The sequence below is a fragment of the Apodemus sylvaticus genome, chromosome 3 (genome assembly GCF_947179515.1).
Source record: "Apodemus sylvaticus chromosome 3, mApoSyl1.1, whole genome shotgun sequence".
In the NCBI taxonomy this organism is placed as follows: domain Eukaryota; kingdom Metazoa; phylum Chordata; class Mammalia; order Rodentia; family Muridae; genus Apodemus; species Apodemus sylvaticus.
In genome coordinates, this window is record NC_067474.1 from 74,538,947 (window position 1) to 74,558,720 (window position 19,774).

The window sequence follows — 19,774 nt, forward strand, 5'->3', positions numbered from 1 at the left end:
AAGCGACATATTGTCTTGGAGTGCCCCCTGTGTCCATTGCCCACCTGCCACCCCTCTCTGGCCCCATTCTCTACAAAGACGTGTCCCAACAACACTTTGAATACTTGGAGACATTTTGTCTTTGTCACTCATTTTTATAAAACAATCCAGAGTGACTTCCAGAATGTCAAGCTATGAGTCTTCAACAAGAGAAACAGCTAAAGACTGTCACATGTGCCCAAACCCAACAGGATATCCAACCTCCCTTCCTGCTGCACATTCACTGTGTTGGACCTAGCCAGACTGGTATAAAATCATGATGGGAAGGACTAGAGAGGTGGCTCAGCGTTTAAGAGAAAATACTGCTCTTGTAGAGGACCAGAGTTTGGATCCCAGCACCCACATAGGGCAGCCCACAACTACCTGTCACTCCAGCTCCAGGAAATCAAACACCTTCTGACCTCCACAGGCACATATATACATGCGGTGTATATAAACTCATGTACACACACACACACACACAAACAGAAATAATAAATCTTTTAAAAATTGTGTTGCAAAAGACAGTGTTAAAAGTGTATGTGGCCGGGCGGTAATCCCAGCACTCTGGGAGGCAGAGGCAGGCGGATCTCTGAGTTCAAGGCCAGCCTGGTCTACAGAGTGAGTTCCAGGACAGCCAGGGCTACACAGAGAAACCCTGTCTTGAAAAAACCAAATCCAAAAAAAAAAAAAAACCCAAAAAGTGTATGTGAAATATATAAATCCATACCCAGAGATCAGCCTGAAAGGCAAGAGATTATTTGGAATTTTACAATTTCTTAAAAACTCTCTTCTGCTTTTTAGGACCTGAACACAAACGGCAGCCTTGTATCAAGTCTGAGGAATATGATGTAGCAAAGAGGCTGTAGTTGATCCAGTTTCTTTGCTTACATGAAACGTCAGACCTCTTTCCACTCTGTTTCTTCTGAAATCACAAGCTGTCACTCTTTCCAAACCACACGTATGGGCCACCTTTCCTGCCTTCAAACTCTGTGTTTGACTGTCTGTGGTGATTGGGAACTCCATGGTGCCACTTGACTCTTCCAAACCATTGGTAGAGGACAAGGGATTCTAGGGCTAAGAAGAGTGACTTCTGGAAGGTCCTTGGTCTGGTCTCATAGCTGTGGGACTTTGGATAAATAAAGACTTTGGGCCTTTGAGTTGGGACCCACTGTGAACATTACAGGGGGGAGTGACATCCGTGCCCTGCACTGGCGCTCACTGAGTAGCAGGCAGGAGGAGACTCTAGGGGCACTCACAGGGACCAAGCAGATGCTGGATCTGAGCTGAGCAGGAGGAATGGGCTCTGTGGAGAGGCAGGAATGTTGCCACTACTTGCCTGTTCTCCTGGAGGACTGAACGTCACGACTGTATTACCTGGTGTTTCAGTTTGGTTTTAAGAGAATCTGGGAACATGGGCTTTAGGGGATGAAACTCCTGTTATATATGGACGATTTGTTCAAATCAAACCCAGCCTCATGGCTTCGCCAAGTTTTAACCTCTCGGAAACACACACCAAAAGGCAGGTGCTGTTTTACTTTAGGTCCTTGGCTCCACAATTTAGAAAGCTTGGAGACGGAAAAGATCGTGACCTTTGAGCAGTAGAACTCAACCCAAGGGAGGGAAGGCTGTCGCTCAGGAGTGCATGCAGGGCGGCTGTGTGCGTGTTTTTATCATAGAAATAGCAGGTGCACCGCAGACCTTGCCAGGCGTGTTTGAAAATGTGGGGCAGGTGCAATGGGACATTGGGGCACCCGTTCTTGCCCTCTGGATGCGCTCTCCTTGAATTACTTTGGTTGCCAGTATTTTGGGATAGCCAAGAAGAGCAGTAGCTGTAGCCAGTGGGAGGAGGATCTTGGCGCTTTCCTGAATCCTGTCCTGGACTAAGTGTCATGACCCCAGGACACCATCAGTCAGGCCTGATAAGACTAGAAGCGGCTCCCAGGGCTGCAGTCTCTCCATTTGAACCAGAATTTTCTGACTTGTGTGAAAATTTCATTTGGTCAGCTTTATCTCCCATCCCCCTCACCCCTAAATAAAAAGATTAAGAGCTGGTCCTCTCTTGCTTTCCTCTGCACATAGGGTTGGGGGGGACAGAATATTTTAACATAATGGGATTTTTCCCCTCCGGTTGGTAGGAATAAATCTGCAGCCACTGTTTTATTGGAAATCCCAGCTGAAAATAAAAACAGAGCAATTCAATCTCAGATTTAACTAGTTACTTACTTCTCGCCGCATCCCCAGGGCATGTGGTTTGCTGGCTTTGTGTTGGCAGTGGGGGCTTGTGTTAGCAATGGGCTCGCCACTGGATTTAAAGGGCCAAGCAGCGGTGAGTGGGCAGGTGTCCTGACTCCCTCTTGCCACTGGGGACAGGATCTCTTGCCTGGAGAGATGGAGCAGTCTGTGGCCTTGACTTCCTGAAGCCTGTTCTGTGGGCACCACCCAGGGTGGTAGTGGAACCCAAAATCTGTCTCTTCTGCAGTGACTGACGGAGGCGTTCTGGGTTTCTTTTGCAGGTGGACGGAGCCAGTACACCTGGAAGGCGGAGCGTGGTTAACAGGTACATCCCTCGCAACACCACACCCCTCCCTGTCCTAGGTCTTGACCACTGGAAAGAGGAGAGGCACCCATGATGCATCCTCAAGTATACCGGCTGGAGGGCAGTTTTTCCCATGTGCCCTATGTGGGCATCTGTGATGACGAATTGGAGAACTTAGCCAGTGGCTGCTAAAGTTGGGGTGCGCATAAGCAGGGAGTGTAGCAGATACAATGGTGACTTCAGGATACCCCAGAAGTATGGCGCTCCTGGGCTTGGGCTTGGGCTTGGGCTATTTTTTTGAACCCATCACTCCAAAGCAAGGCTGTGGGCTATCCATGTGCCGATAGCCCTTACCTGTGAGGTTGGCAGGAGATGTGAGAGGAAGGCCAGAGCTGGCTTGGTATGGCCGGAGAGGGGAGAAAGACATAGAGACCTAGCCATTGGCCCAAGCTGTGGTGTTGCCTGGTGGGCATTTGGTGAAGTTAGCGCTGGAGCTGCAGCTGTGTCTTGGATAAAGCTCGAGTGATCCTGTGACCTTTGTCTGAGGCCTGGGAGGCAGAAGAAAGTAAATCACAGAGAAGAGAGGTGGCTCCCTGGCACATGCAGTCAGGGGTCACCTGCTGGACTAGGGGATCATATTTTGATTGCCACGTGGAAAAGTTTGCCTGTGGGCCTCTGAACACGAGTTCTTTAAAAGAACGGCTTTAGGGAATGCAAGGGAAAGAAAGAAGGCACTTTCTATGGTCAGATTCACCAGGAGAATGCTGGAATAGACAATGTCAACCAGATTTTATTTTTTCCTGCTGCGGGACATTTTAGTCTTAAATGTGATTATGTGCTTGCTTGGGTGGAGAAGAAAAGAGGAGAGAAGGGATGATGATGTCATGTTTCTAAAACCTCATGAACCAAAGGACCTTTTTATTGAGATTCACCTACTTAATGAATCTTCTTTGGAACGCCCTTTGGAAATCCTTGGGAGTTATACTCTTTGAACTGAAAGGCAATAGGTCTAGTTTTGTTTCTGCAGTCTTTTGCATGGTGAACTGGGCGTCGTGATACCAGGAGGGAGGTCCCTTTAACCCACGAGACCTTGAAGGGTCAGGTAGCTATTTTACACAATGCAAGAGACAGGTAAGTGAGGTGATTCAGGGACAAGGCGTGTAGGCAAGAATGGAAGAGAGTTGGTTTTTTTTAAATTTATGTTTCTATGATAAAATATTCTGACAGAAACAGCTTAGGGGAGAGAGGGTTTATTTTGGCTCACAAATCAGGATATAGTTGATTATGGGGAAGCCAATGTAACAGTATCCTAAAAGAGCCGGTCAAGAGCAGGTTTTGGGGGGAGGGATGAAAATACACATGCTCACTCACTCTCTTATTTGTGCTCAGCTTGATTTCCACACTTTCATACAGTTTGGGACCCCTGCTTAGGGGATGGCATCACCCACAGTGGGCTGGGTCTTACCATACAGTTAGACCCGTTCCCCACAGTTGCATGCCCACTAGCTAACCCAGGGTAGACAGTTTCTTAGTTGAGACTCTCTGATCAGGTTATTCTAGGTTGTGTCAAGTTGTAACTGCCCCAGCCACAGTGAACTGGGTTCCTGGAAGAGAAGCTGGGGATAGATGAGGGGGGCGAAAAGAAATTCCTACCAGGTGGCATGACACCCCAATATGGCTCTGTACATCAAGTTGACAACTGAAGAGCTCAGGTTGTTGGAGTTGGTCAGGCCAGGCCTGTGAACATTGGTGGTAAACATTGGCAGCAAAGCTTGTAGCCGGCAGTACCCAGGATACAGCCTTTCCTGGAACCTGGTAGTAGAATTTGTGTGTGAGTCTGTGGCCTCCAAAGCAGGGATTACCTTAGACTGAGTGGTAGTTCGTGCAAGTGATCTTGAATCAGAAGCTCGGGGCTGGAAGGGTTCTGGGAATTCATATAATCTACGCTCTCACTGTACATATGGAGACACTGAGGCCATGGCAAGGATCTGTCCTGCTACTCAGGACCATCAGAAGGATGGGTGATGTGCCAGACCTGAAACTTACCAGAGACAGTGCCTCGCCCTTTCCTACACTCACTTGAGGGTGAAGTCAGCTGTTTCCACCTTCTTCCATGTCTGCCTTGCACCTTCTGTGATAGGCTTTGTGCTGTGTGCTCTGTACTGTGTGCTTGGATGAATCAAGGGGGAATTGATCCAGCCAGCTTGTGTGGCTTCTCTATACCAGGCACTGTTCTAAGAGCTGGGTCCACAGCCATGCAGGGAGATGAAGCTCTGTCCACACTGTCACTCCAATAGGGATGGGACACCTATGCTCATCATCTAACATCTATCTAATCGAGTCTAGCCTTCCCTTCTCCAGAGCATATATCTGGGTCATGGTAACCAGAGCACATAGATGCCTTTTCCCATAGTGCTAGGGGTAGTGGCTGTGCATTGACTACAGTCTCATGACTATAGTCAATGGAAGAGGCTTGTAGAGATTGATTATTTATTCTTATTCAGGGAAGAGTAGAAGGGTTATGTGTGATATCATTTATTGACCAGCCTGGGCTCTCTACCACATGTATTGAGGGATGTTTTTATATTATTCTGAGTTTTCTCTGAGAAAGCTGGGGTAGAGGGATTGATGGGCCTCAGGCTGGTCAATTGGAAGGATGCAGGAGGTCCAGGCTACCTCTGACTTCTCTGGTGTCTTTGCCCACTCTGGTTTCCTCCTCCAAGCAGAGAGGTTCAGTTAAAAGTTCAGTAGCCAGTTAAGGGTCAGGGTTGCTGTCTACTGGGTCACTGGGCCTAGACATGTCACCCAAGCTACTTGGAAGACTGAGAGACAGAAAGATTATGAGTTCAAGGTCTACCTGGGTTGCAGAATGAGCTAGCCTCAATAACTTAGGGAGACCTTATCTCAAAACAGGAAAAGACAGGAAAAAGGTAAGGGTTCCCTGATAAGTATTATGTATGATTCTGTGATTGGAACTAACTGTATCCTCTAAATCAGTGGTTCTCAACCTTCCTAATGCTGTGACCCTTTAATACAGTTCCTCTTGTTGTGATGACCCAACCACAAAATTATTCTTGTTGCTATCTTCAAACTGTAATTTTGCTACAAAGTTATGAATTGTGTAACCTAAATATTCATGTTTTACAATGGTCTTAGGTGACCCCTGTGAAGGGGTCATTTGACACCCAAGAGTGTTTCAGTCCGCAGGTTGAGAACCACTGCTCTAAATGACCTCACAGTGTGTCTGTTGAGTAGCTCAGTGCCACCAGGAGTGATTGACATGTCACTTGGCTAATGCCTCTAGAGAATGTGATCCTGGGCAGATAGTGTATGGTGGACACTGAAACATTTGAGTATACTGAGCTGTTTTCAGATGGAAAATGAAGGTTTCAAAGTCCTCCCCCCAAAGTCAAGACTGAGTCTAGAGACCCATGGGCAGAAATGGCCTTGAAGGATGGACAGCGGACCCCTTTGGGCCCACGCTCCCCATCTGTCAGGGTTCCCTTCTATTGTTTCAAGTGCCCTTTCATCCCCACACCCTCTTTTGGGCCTAGAATACACAATTTTATTATTTTTCCTGAGGGCCTCTGGCTAACCCCCAAAATCAACATAATGGGTCACTAAGGAATTAGCAGTTAAATTGAGGGGGACAAGGAGAGGTAGTGTTCTCAGTGTTAAGGAACAGACAAGTGTGGTTTGCAGTACTTCCCTGTAACCCAAACTTGGGCCTCTTTTACAAGCCCAGATCCAGCACTTGGGTGAATGTTGATCTGATGTACAGGCTGCTACCGCCACAGCAGCTGGATACGTACCTCCACAGCTGCCCAGTGCTGCTTGTTCCAAGGGGCAGAGGGCCTTAACTGCTAAGTTCTAGAGGAAACGTGGACTTTGTTATTAAACAGTTGCAGACAGCTCGAAGTGTGCTGTCTTGGAGAACTGTGCCCATTGGCCTGTGGAAGGTTTTCAGGGTGGAAAGATCCTAGTGATCTAATCAAACTCTCTGGATAGCTAGAGATAGGAGAGGATCAACCTCTCACTATGTCCTTGTATGTGGCAGGTACACAGGGTCCTGAAGATGGGAAAGTCAGGTCTCTCTCACCCGTCCATCCATCCATCCGTCCATCCATTCGTCCATCTGTCCATCCATCTCATAAGATACTAAGTGCCTAGGTTCTGATGATACTGTAGTGGGCACAACAGACTGTAGGTCCTGTCCTTGAGGAGTTGGAGTTCTAGTGGGACAAATATGTAAAGTACCTACCTGTGGATTCTAATGAGTGTTACTTTGGGAAGGGCGGGGAGGGTGGCAGGGGGACTGAGAGGGCTGCTGCCTCTTCAGTCTGGGTGCTTAGTCATGAAAGACATGGCCTTGGAGGTGACACTTGACCAAGCACATGAAAGAGACCAAACCTGGTGCTCCTCAGCCAGAGAGAACTGCAGGTTCCAGGTGCTGTGGCTGGGGCATGTGCTTTGCATTGGTGTAACATCAAAGACAGCAGTGTGGCTGCCTAGTCTCTCGGACACCATTGTTAAGACTTCAGCCATTGCAGCACTTGACATCAGGAGCCTCTAGAAGTTTTGAGGAGAGGTGACATGATATTTGACTTGAAAAGATCATTCTGCCTTTAAGTGGGGAGGGGTACAGGGAAAGATGTTGAAAGAGCTACTGCTGTATAAGGGGCTAATATCCCTGAGAGCCAGTATCCACAATGGGTCTTAGAAGGAAGCCCTACAGATACCAGAGGACAACTGTAAGAAGGCATTAAGACTTCATAACAGGGAGCTGGAGAGATGACTCAGCGGTTAAGAGCACTGACTGCTCTTCCAAGGTTCAAATCCCAGCAACCACATAGTGGCTCACAGCCATCTGTAATGGGATCTGATGCCCTCTTCTGGTGTGTCTGAAGACAACTACAGCGCACTTACATGTAATAGTAAATAAATCTTTAAAAAAAAAAAGACTTCATAACATATGTAAAATAAAGTGTACAGCAATGACTGTAAATAACAGTAAGAAGAAAGAAATAACCTGTTATATATTGCTTGAATATAGTCTGTGATGAGCAACCTGTAGTATAAATCATAGAGAAATTCTATCATTAATTTTCTTATTGCTGTGGCCTGACAAGAAGCAATGTAAGAGGAAAAGGTTATTTTGGCTCGTGGTTTGAAGGTATAGTCTATCAGGAAAGAGAAGGCATTGTTGGCAGAAATAGTTTCAGGTTCAGACTGGCAGGGCTCTGGAAGGAAGGCATAGAGGTAACACATGATGGACTTGTATTTTGAACTCTGAGGTCACTGACTGAGAGAAGCCTACATCTGAAAACACACAGCCTCCTGCTTAGTCCTGGGACAGTCCCAGAGTGGGCAGTCATGTCTTCATGGTCCCCTCTCCCTGACCTTGGCATTCCTTGCTTGCTTGCTTAGTTCTCCGACCTTGCTCTAGCCGTGTGAGTTTCCCTAGGTTCAGATCCTGGTGTTGCCTCCTCCTGCTTGTTACCTGACTTCTGCATATTGGTGCATTTTGTTTTCCTCATCTGTACAATGGAGGTTGTGTCAGTTTCGCATCTCAGTGTGCTAAGAAGTGTACACCCTCTGCATAACACCTAAGCTGCAGCAGGCGATCAGTGAGCACCTCCTTTTGAGGCTGTTTACCACCGTGGCTTGGGTGGGGAGAGGGTGAGTTTGAGGTGGCTTGCCAAGCCCCCCCCCCCCCCCCGGATCTGGTCATTGTGCCTTGACATTACACATCCCTTCTTTTCACCTCAAAGCACTGACTATGATGGTGCCTAGTCTCCTCCTTTAGAGCCAGCTGGAGATGTCCTAGGTCACCCAGAGAGAGTGCCTCGTGGACTCTTACCCTGAAAGCCAAGGCCTTTTACCAGTAGCCTCTGTAATCACGACCATGTGTGTGAGCCTGCATAACCATTCTTTAAAGAGTGGTTCATGTTAGCATGCTGGTTTTCTGCAGTAAAATAAAGGTTGTCCCAGACAAACCTGTTTCATTAGCACTGACTTCTCCCAGTGACCTTCAGCTGACATTAGAGAAAGGCGATGGGGCTGATGGACAGGATTCCGCGGCTTGCTTCAGTCCGAGGCTTCCACTTCTGGCTTCAGGCTTGTGACAGAGCTTAGTGAAGAGCTCGGATTTGATGCCCAGGAATGGCCCTTCTCCCTCTGCCAGACTTGAGGCAAAGTGTGGGTCCTGTACCCTCTCACACACTACATCAACTCTAACGTTTGTGCCGTTGCTCCACGGAACTGGTTGCTTTACTGGTAGGCAGAGTTCACTCCTTGCTTAATCAGTTACTGTTAAGCCTAGGCTGCAAGTCGAGCCGATTCTCTCAATTCTCACATGCAACTCTTGCTGTCCAGTGGAGACAGAGAAATGCATAATAACCTCCCTCACAGGTCAGAGTCCACAGGTCGCTTTCACTAAAGGGCATTTGAGTTTGGGGTGACTCTGCACCTAGAACTGAGCAGGGTCTCCTGGGAATTTTGCTTGAGCCTCTGTCCTGCATCCTGTCATGTGTGCACCGTGAGCGGGTGGGGTGGGGGTTCCTCTTGGGAACCTGACTCTGCTGATGGGAGAAGAGGCACCCTTACTCAGCTGAAACTTGCTCATACACCATTCAAAGCACACTGGTAAAGGGGGTCCCCCACTCCTCAGCCACCCCCTGTTTTCTTCCTGTCTGTTTCTCATGCAGTGTGCCGCCCCCCCCCCATTTCTGCCTCATCTTTGCTGCTGGCTGGAGAGCAGTCATGCTTACCACTCCTTTTGTTTTTATTGGGGCTGAAAATTCCTCTGGTTGCTTCATGTAGAAAGCGTTCCACCGATGGGCTGAGGCTAGTTTTTATTTTCATAGTCTGAGCAGAAGTCACATTTGTCTCCTCTGCAGGGGCTAGAGAAAATGACTACTTTTTGGGTCCCTGATGTTGACAGATGCCTGTGTGGGATAAAGGATGTCCAGGGCTCCTACCCACCCCAAGGATACTGAATTGTATGATACTCAGGTCCCATCTGTAAAATGTGCTGTATAAACTTGTAACCTCTGTATAATCTTCCATATGCTTTGAATTACCTCTGGATTGTTCATAACTAGTGCAGTATAAATGCCCTGTGATTGGCTGCTAGACCGTACAGCTTAGGGAATAATGTCAAGGGATAAAACTCTATCCATGTTCAACACACACACACACACACACACACACACACACACACTTTAGCACTTAGATGCAATATGGACATGGAGCCTAAGGAGACACAGCCAGCTGTATGCAGTAGCATCCTGGGTATCTTACACACACTTGTCTTTTAATCTTCTGAACTGTTTTAGTGGTCAGCATTGCCGCTCCTGATGAGACACAGAGCGGTGCAGTGGACAGGCTAGAGAATCTAGTATTAGCTGGCTGTGCATCTAACTTCTCATCCTCTGGGCCCTTGTGAGGCTGACAGCAGGGCAGAGTCTCTTGTAGGTCTGAATACTGGAGCTGGGTGCTCCCTGGAGAGTGCTGTGCTTGGAGATGGCTAGGTACAACAGATGTTGGGTGTATCGCCCACTGGCTTTAAGGCCTGGCTGGGGACTGTGGAGGAAACACAGCAGGGGGAAGGACTAAGGAGCATCTACTTGCATGGGACCAAAGCCTGGAGGAGGAGCAGCGATCCTGTGAGGATGGCTGACAGGGGAGGAGGCGGCGAGGAGAGCTACCGAGTCAGAGGCGAGGAGAGCTACCGAGTCAGAGCCTAGTCAGGAAACAAGGTGAGGAGGCAGAAAGAGAATATTGGTTCTGGCTTTGAGCCCTGCGTGAAAACTGCCCATAGAGGACCTGGCCTCTGGGGTCTGTCTGAGCCTGTGTGTCCTGAAGCAGGTCTGTGTAGGGCAGACTCCTGCATGGCTTCTACTGACCATCTGCCTAGTCAAAGGATGCTGTGTGGGCACAACTGTCTGAGGCTGCGATCCCTTTAGGTGTGAGAGCAAGGAACAGGACACATTTGGGACAGCTTACAGACAATACTGCCAGGTCCACTGGCAAAAGAAGGCCACATGTTTACTTAAAATGCTACAAACACCAATCCCTTGTAATAATCAGGTCTGGGCCAGCCTCCCATGTGCCCCAGTGCCCATGAAATAAGCTCCTAGCTTTAAGCAAAGCACCCCAATAGCTGAATCTTGGCATTTGTGACTTGACAGGGTCTCTTGCTATTCCCTGCATTAGTTTTCAATTAACGAGGGAATTCTCTCTTAATATTTAAATCTTTATTCTGTCTCTCTGAGCAGCAATATTACTCAGTGTTGTGGCTGACTGACACTGTGCATTGAAGAAAATTAAGTGCCTAGGAATTATCTCAAAAGTAATGATGTATTTATGCATTGTAGGTTATTTTGAGTTTCTAGAATGTTAAGAGTTGTTTAATACGTTAATAGTTTTAATCTATTAATTTAATCTTTTCTTCTTGACTATTTATTAAAATATATCAGCCATATATGACAGGAATGGAAGCATAGACAATTTGGAGGGTTGTTGATGGGCAGGCAATGGAGCAAGGGTTGGAAACGGGCAGACCAGCCAGTACAGGCCCCAGGCTGCTCCCCAGTCTCTCCAGAACCTCACTCCAGAGTCCTTATCACCCTTCCAGTCTCTCAGCCAGAAGCCAGGCTCTTGGTCGTATGTCCAAAGGACACAGTGTAGCAAGCAGCCACTTGGGCAGCATCAGAGAGAATTAGAGGTTGGCAGTGGGCACCCAGCCTGAGCAGTTCTCTCTGTGGAAGAGAGGAGGCCGCCACTGGTCACTCGGTGTCAGACCTGCATAGCTACTGTGTCTGGTGGATTGTCCAGGACTTGAAGAAGGCAGCCGGAGATAAGATCCAGTCACTGTTTGGAGTTCCTAGAGTTCCACGTGTGTTAATTCAGCCAACAGGTATTTTTACCATCCTCCCTTCCTTCGAGAGGTAAAAACTAAACCCATCCAAATAATTAGAAGCCTCTGCTTTGGAGTCAGGCAGACCCAGGTAGCATCTTCTCTCTGGCATTAGGAAGCGCAGAGACAATGCAGAAGTCATGTTGGTATTCATGTCCCTGCCTTCTTACCTGGAGTGAAGAAAACTCCTGCTTCGTAAGGTGCCGTGTGGGATAGTGAGGTGCCGTGTGGGATAGTGAGGTGCCGTATGGGATAGTGAGGTGCCGTATGGGATAGTGAGGTGTCATATGGGATAGTGAGGTGCCGTGTGGGATAGTGAGGTGTTGTATGGAATAGTGAGGTGCCGTATGGGATAGTGAGGTGCCATATGGGATAGTGAGGTGCCGTATGGGATGATAGTGAGGTGCCACAGCTGGACACGCATCATAGAGATCTAAGTCATCGTCCCTCCACACGGTGCGTTTGCCCTTCTCTTCATTGTGGCTTCATCACCGGCTCAACCTCTGCACATGCTGGTGTGTGGGAGCCTGGTCACTTAAAGCAAGCACAGAAAGAAAGCAGAGATGTCTTAATGTCTTTCAGAGTTGCATGGAAGTCATAGGTACAGATTGGGGCTTGGAGCAGGGCGTATTAATGTGGGGTAAGCCTTGCAGGGTCCTGCCCCACTAGAGGGGCCCTAATCTGCACTTGGGGCATTTACCATGGTAACCCCACAATCTGAAGAGAGAATGTCACTCTATGACAGGTATCCCCAAGTGTTACATTTTAGACCCTAGGGAGAAAGATGCTTCATCTGGAAGAATCAAGATAAGTTGATAATAAAGGAACGAGGTTCATTCATTCAGAAAATTGACCTCCTTGGGCCAGTCTCTAGCCCATAACACACAGAGGCCAGCATGCAAGAGACATCCCTCCATGCTGTTTTGAATATTCCAAGACACCATCAGTAGTGACAGGGATGGGCTGTTCATCGGAAGGGCTCGGCCTTGGCACGGGCTATGTGTGCTACTACCATCGACCTCCCAAGTGAGCAGTCTCTTAGCTAGCATCTGCAATGTGCCACCACTCCTCTGGGGACAGTGAATCAATGAGACCAAGTTCTGTCTTTTTGTAGCTCACATTCTAGTTGGAGAAACAGAAGAAGTTGACAAAGAGATGACAGGAGTAGGTGGGAAAACACTCGGGAGCAGTAAATGAGCTTGGACCCTGGAAGTGACTCGACCTGGATGGTCAGGGTCAGCATCCCTCGGTCTGTCTGTCTGTCTGTCTGTCTGTCTGTCAAACATACATCTCAGCGCAGTGTTGAGGAGAGAAACTGCTATAAAGAGGCTATAGCCAGAAGGAGGCATGGCTCCAGTGGCTGCTGTTGTAAGGGGAGTTTCAGGGCACACTTTGCAGGTGGACTTGATGGGATTCATGGTGGGCCTGTTGGTTGGGATGAGGGAAAGGGAAGTCAAGGATGAGTCTAGAGTCTGGGCAAGAGGTGCTGGAGGGGGGGGCATCTCTGTCTGTCAGTCAGCTCAGGGAGGGCTGCAGTCACAGGAGTGTCTCACACCCAGTGCCGTGAGAAGAGCTCACGAGGCAGGCCTGCCCCGCACAGCTGCTCAGCTTGCTATCTGTTTCATTTGAGATAACTATTAGAAGGTGCGGAGTGGGAGTCGAGGAGGTGCTTATGTAAGTCAAACAGTGGAGCGCGGCCCCAAGCTTGAAGTGTCAGCCCGAGCTTTATCATCGCAGAGCTAATATATTTAAAAGTGTGGAAGCTGGAGGCAGATATGGGCATGTATACTTTGCATGGTTTTGCAGGTGGAGGCTGAGACAGGTTCACGAGTTCAAGGCCAGCTTGGGCAACATAGTTAGTAGGATCTTGTAGGCAAGCAAAGAAAGGTTTGACGTGTTCACCAGCTCACCAGAGGAGTACATGGATAAGCATAGAGAGGCGCCTGGGCTGCTCCTTGCGGGCATGCTACTATATAGAGGATTCCACAAAACACACTGGTGTGGCCAGAAGGTGAGTTCAGCACAAAGTTGGGAAAAGAGCTGGGTAGATGCGAGCAGCTGGGAACAGACAGCGTGACGGGTGGAGACTAGGAAGGAACAGTGCTGGTCACTGCCTCAGAGAAGCAGCCCTGGTGGGGACGTGGAGAGCAGTGGCCCTGTAGACCGATGATGAAGTGTTTCCAAGGGCAGGGTCTGTGATAATTAATTCACCGACAGGAAGCTGTCAAGGGATTGAAGTCATCATGGGGAGGGCAGCTTGGTAGGGAGTGGTAGACTTGATCTGAGGTTAGCCTCTGCAGTGGGTTGGAGGTCCGGGAAGGCCTGCATTGTGTTTCAGTTCATTTCGTTTAGTTCATTGCTTCTGTATGTTCTGGAGAGAAGAAACACAGTTTGAGTCATCGCAAGGCACTGCTTGCATGCTGCAAGGAGAGGGCTTTTCCCTCTAACCCTGTCTGTAAAAGCCCGAGCACCAGGGCAGCATTGGAAGAAGTAGGGTGATCCTCTGGCCAAGATTAGTGTCTACTTATAGCAAGAGACACATCTGTGCATACAGAGTTCACTTCTGTATGGGCTTTAGGCATCTCCAGATAGAGAAACTGGACCCCAGAAGCCTTGACATGGTAACATTGTGCTGATGGTCTCAGCCATTCAGGAGGCTGAGTGAGCTCAGGTGTGTGATACTGGCCGAGGCAGTATAGTGAGACCTCGTCTCAAAAGGCAAAAAGGCTTGCAAAATCAGTCCCAGGGAATCAACAGCAGAAGCCGGGCTCAAGTCCAGGGAGTTGATGTCTCTACTTTATGTGACTGGGAAGAACTTCTTATGTTAGCATTGTTTTGGTGGGATGGTAGAGAAATTGTGCCTAATAACAACATTGGCTCAGGCATCTAGGGTCACCTGGGACTTGGCCTCCATCATTCCCAGAAATCGCATGCCTCTGGAGTCGTCTTAGGCCACGTGGTTTGTGATAACTGAGAAACAACAGTAGAAACCAGATTGCTTTCAACTCATCAGTCATCATTAAGAGTTTTATGACCATGGGCGTGTGCTTTATTTACCTGTGTGCAGTGAAGTGCTGCTGTGTGCTAGAGCTAGCGTAGTGCTCTCCTGTGCGTTGGACTGGAGCTAGCGTAGCACTCTCCTGTGTGTTGGGATCCCTGTCTGGCAGCCGGACTTGGAGACTTAGGTGGAGTGGGTGTAAGACTCAGAGGAGGAAGATTGTTTTGGGGGGCTTCTTGCAGAGTGTCTGGGCACAGGCTACATGCCTAGGACAGTGACTAGGAACAAGATGAGTAAGAACTGGGGTGAGGGGAGGTCGGGTTCACAGACTCTGCAGCTTGGAGCTGTTGCTTCAGATGATTTCTCTGTAGTGTGGTTTCCTGTTGCCTAGCCAACAAGTTACAGTAGTCCCCTTCCCCAGCCCCCTCCCTGGCTAACAATTTTGCTTTCTATGGTTTCAGAACTATATATAAAAACAAATTAAACAAAAAAGCTCCAGAAATAAATTGCTTGTAAGGTTTTTTTTGGTGACTTGCTATTCTCCATGGTATTGTGAAATCCCATGCAGTCCTTGTCTGCTTAGGACGCCAGTCAGTGTACAGTGTATCTGCTCTCTCTCTCTCTCTCTGTGTGTGTGTGTGTGGTATGTGCATGTATGTGGTATGTGCATGTATATGGTATGTGTATGGTATGTATGTGGTATGTGCATGTATATGGTATGTGTATGGTATGTATGTAGTATGTGCATGTATATGGTATGTGCATGTATATGGTATGTGCATGTATATGGTATGTGTATGGTATGTATGTGGTATGTGCATGTATATGGTATGTGCATGTATATGGTATGTGTATGGTATGTATGTAGTATGTACATGTATATGGTATGTGCATGTATATGGTATGTGTATGGTATGTATGTGGTATGTGCATGTATATGGTATGTGCATGTATATGGTATGTGTATGGTATGTATGTGGTATGTGCATGTATATGGTAGATGTATGGAATGTGTATGGTATATATATGTGTGTGGTATGTGTATGGTATGTGTACATATATACCTCTCACCTCTTCTCACTAGCAGCTATCTTGGTTCTCACCTCAGCTGTCTCCACTTCTGTTTGAGTAACTAGAATGTCACTTAATAATGTTTCCAAAGCCAAGGAGACCTGAGCACAGGCACAGTGCAAGGGTAGGGTGGCTTTGGTGCAGTGTGGTAGAGCTGTGGGGCGCATAGAAAAATAGTGTCAGCACAGCCCGAGCTTCAAGCATATTCAGTTAGGGAATCTTGAATACACCCCTTACAGAGAAGAAGGCCCCTTTGCACCTCAGATTGGGTAGATTAGAGCAGCAGAAGTTTATTCCTTCAAAATCCTGAGTGAGAATTTAGAAATCAGAGGGCCAGCCAGCCAGCAGGTTAGCACACACTTCAGAGGGAGGGTGTGTGCTGCCTTCTGCTGCTGGTGACTGTCATTGTTCCTTGATTTATGGCCTCGTCTACCTGGATGTCAAATAGCTTCCTCCATTTCTCTGGGACCTCTTCTGTCTCAGATATCTGAGCTCTCAGCAACACTTGCTAATGCATATAGAGCAAGTTCACCTCCAATATCCTTACATCTGAGGACATCCGTTCTTTCCAAATAAGCTCACATTCATACCAGGGGAGATAGCTCAGTGGATAAAGTGCTTGCCTTACACTATGAGGACCAGGGTTAGATCTCGAGTACTTATACAGAAGCCAGGTGGGTGTGGTGGCATGCCTGTAATCCCAGGACTCACAGGAGAGATGGGAACAGGGAATCCTCTGAGCAAGCTGTTTAGCCAGGTGACCAATGGTTCCATGAGCTCTAGATTCAGGGAGAGATCCTCTAACTGCAGACGGATATGGATGGCCTCAGTAAAGTAAAGTAGAGAGTGGTCAAAGAAAATCCAGTGTCAGTGTCTTGCCTGTAACTAGCAGCCCCAACACACACAGACACACACAGAGACACACACAGACTCTTTCTTACTCTTAAGCCTATGTGCAAACATGGATATATACACATACATGTTAAAAAAAAAAAACATGTGGGCTGGAGGTGGCTCAGCAGTTAAGAGCACTGACTGCTCTTCCTCTTCTAGAGGTCCTGAGTTCAAATCCCAGCAACCACATGGTGGCTCACAACCATCTGTGATGGGATCCGATGCACTCTTTTGGTGTGTGTCTGAAGACAGCTACAGTGTACTCATATAAATAAAAACAAATAAATCTTTTTAAAAAAAGACATGTTCATACATTCTGGGGTTAAGATGTAAACGTGTTCAGGGGAAGCTTCAGTCACCCCACTACAAGGAAGAAGTCCAAATAACTTTATGTCAAGCAACAAAACAAAGTTGTGTCTGCCTGTTGAAAATGAGGTAAATGGGGTCTTGCTCAGGGCCATCCTCACCATCCTAACCTCCTGGTTCCTGGGAGCCTTTGTGTAAGCCCTCGAGGACCACACTTGGAGAACCATTGCCCAAGAGATGGGCAGAAGATTTCAGCATGTCCTTGGGTGGGGGCCCATTTGGCCTCTCTCCAGGCAGTCTATGCACACAGTAACCAGAGAGGCCAGGAAGAGCAGGTACTTACTGAGAAATACCCTTTTACTGCCCATCTTTGGATTTTATGTTGAAGTGTGACTCGGGTTAAATATAAAATTCACAGCATATCTTGAGCAACTATTTTGTAGTTATCTATATATAAATCTATTTTACAGCGACACAAATAGAATAGATTATGGAGTGTCAGCATGTAGATAGATTCCGAGTGCTTTTCCACTAATATACCTAATGATTCGTGCTGAGAATATTCAAGGGCTCCACTGTACATTTAAATGGATATAATTAAAATAATGAGCTCTATTTTAAAAAATGATATATGAAAAAAAATTTTTAAGAAGTTGGAAGGAGCTGCACCACTAATTCAAAGTGATCTAAGTACTCGTATGATGCCGTTGTTATTAGGACACCCAATTAAATGCGGAGCAGCTGAGGAAAAGAGAGGCTTGGGCTTGTAAATCTCAGTGCAGGACTCAGGGAAGAGATGGAAGCTGCCTGTGTCCTTGGTACTGCAAGCATTTAAGGAAGGGGAGCCGGTGGCTCTGTGCCCCGCTGTCGTGCCCACCTGTGTCGAGAGACAGTTTCTCATCCCCATCTTCCGTAGGCGGAGTCAGGGGGGTGGTCAGGCTGCACACACAGCTGCAGCTGGGCTTCCAGAGCAAACTCATGCTCATACTCATTTGGAATGTGACAAGTGTTGTGGTGGGGGTGAAAGGGATTAAGAGTCTACCTGTCCTTGGGAAGAAGCCATTTTGCTCTTCCTCACTCCAGAACCCTAGTGACTAGGATGAAGTTCTCTGGGGTCAGGAAATATGACCTCAAGACCTGAGTTGGCTCCATGCCCTGAGTCTCCCTGTGGAACATTTTCACCCTCCAAGTTTGGGTATGGCTACCTTTGTTTGTTTGTTTGCTTGTTTGTTTGTTTTTGAGTCAGGGTTTCTCTGTATATAGCCCTGGCTGTCCTATAACTGTAGACCAGGGCTGGCCTTGAACTCAGAAATCTGCCTGCCTCTGCCTCCTAAGTGCTGGGATTAAAGGTGTGCACCACCGTTGCCTGGCGGATATGGTTATATCTACAGTCCCAGTGGGCCCTTGTGGGTCACAGCAGACAAAAGTCCTAATTCCTGTTTACCAGGAGGCAAGTCTTCTCTTGATCATTAAACAAGTACAGAATTTATTGTATGTTAGAGATACAGTGGTACAAAGGCCGCTCTCGGGGTGGATTTGGTAAGCCATTAATGGACAAGACATTTTCACATAGTAGCCAGGGCTATGAAGAACATAGAGCAAGGTGATGGCCTGGACAGTGGAGTCAGATGTGGCAGGTGTGTCAGAAAGAATCCATGAGCACGCTGGATAGTTTTGAGAGTCATGTGTTGGAGGGAGATGTGACTTCCGTGGAAGTCATCAGACTGGGAACGCTTCAAGGTGACTAGAATGACATCATGAACCAATGTCATTATCATAATAACTATTGGAAATTTGTATGGATGTCCACTTCAAGCCAGTGCCCCAGTTGGACTCCGTACAGATGTCCCCACCCCTCACAATTATTCTCACATAATAGACATGGAAATGAAGGCTCAGACAAGGTTTTTTTGACCAACATTGCAGGGTATATGGGCAAGCAGGTTAGAGTTACAAAGTCTGTCTGACCCACAGCTGTAGCTGGTGTTAGCTACTTTGTAGGTTCTTCTTTCTTCCATCCTTCTCTATCCCTTTCCTACCTTTTCAACCCCCTAACACTAGGTGGGAGAGAAAACAGGATAGAAAGGAGGGGTGTGTGTGATATTATCATCAGACTACTTCTTGAGTTTGATCTTTGCTGTCAGGATATCTAATTTCTTCTTGTTTTTTCTTTGCACATCACTACTTAACAAACTATGACCACCAGCAACCAATAGCAAAAAAAACAACAACCCACCAACCAACCCACCACCCCACCTCTCTGGGACCTAGCAGTTATATATCCTCTGAAAAGTCCCCGGAATTCCCAGCATCACACAGTCCCAGAAACTACCTGCAGCTGGCAAAATCATGCCTCTGCTAGAGCATGCGGCAAATCATAGTCAGCTGCTGTGGACAATTTGACCTAGCCCCCCGCCCCCCACATCCCACACCTGGGATTAAAATGAAAACATACTCTTAGGATACTGCTGGGTTGTTTTTACAGAACCCAAAACTCCAAACTTGTCACTACACACAGCGTCTCTTGCTCCCCCACAGGGTGTCCTGGAACCAATGAGGACCTAATGATCAAGAAAGGACATAGGGTCTGTGCAGGGTGGGTTGTGGGGCTGAAGTTGAGAACACAGTGGAACAAGCTGGGGTGGGGGGGAGATGGTGATATTCCTTCCTATCCTATTTCTTTCTATCCTATTTCTGAGCTTCCAAACCTTGGAGATTAGGACTGAAAAATGTGATTCCTGGCCACCTTTCATTAATCCTTCATTTCTGTCTTGTGAGCAGCTCAGGTTCTCACACCTAGTTCCCAGCAATGATGGCAAACCAGAGCTGGGGTTTGGAACCCCACAAGTTGATGCACTGTGGTTCATGTGCTAGCTTATGTGCTATATAAGAGTTTCCCCTTGAATCTTCTGTACTCTCTGTATTAGTCTGGTTTCAGTTGATGTGACAAAATACTCAAAGCTGAACAGTTTATAAAGAAAAGAGGTTTATTCGACTTAACACTCGTGGAAGAGCCAGCATGAGTTCG

The 19,774-nt window shown here is 47.4% G+C and overlaps 1 protein-coding gene across 3 annotated transcripts in view; it reads left to right on the forward strand.

Moving 5' to 3' along the window:
* Positions 1-19,774, forward strand: part of Znf618 (zinc finger protein 618) — a 162,925-nt gene that overhangs the window by 85,582 nt on the left and 57,569 nt on the right. For all 3 annotated transcript variants that reach the window (XM_052176607.1, XM_052176605.1, XM_052176606.1), the window contains exon 2: positions 2,535-2,578. In XM_052176607.1, coding sequence (XP_052032567.1) covers positions 2,535-2,578 — 44 coding nt within the window. The remainder of the gene's footprint in view (positions 1-2,534; positions 2,579-19,774) is intronic.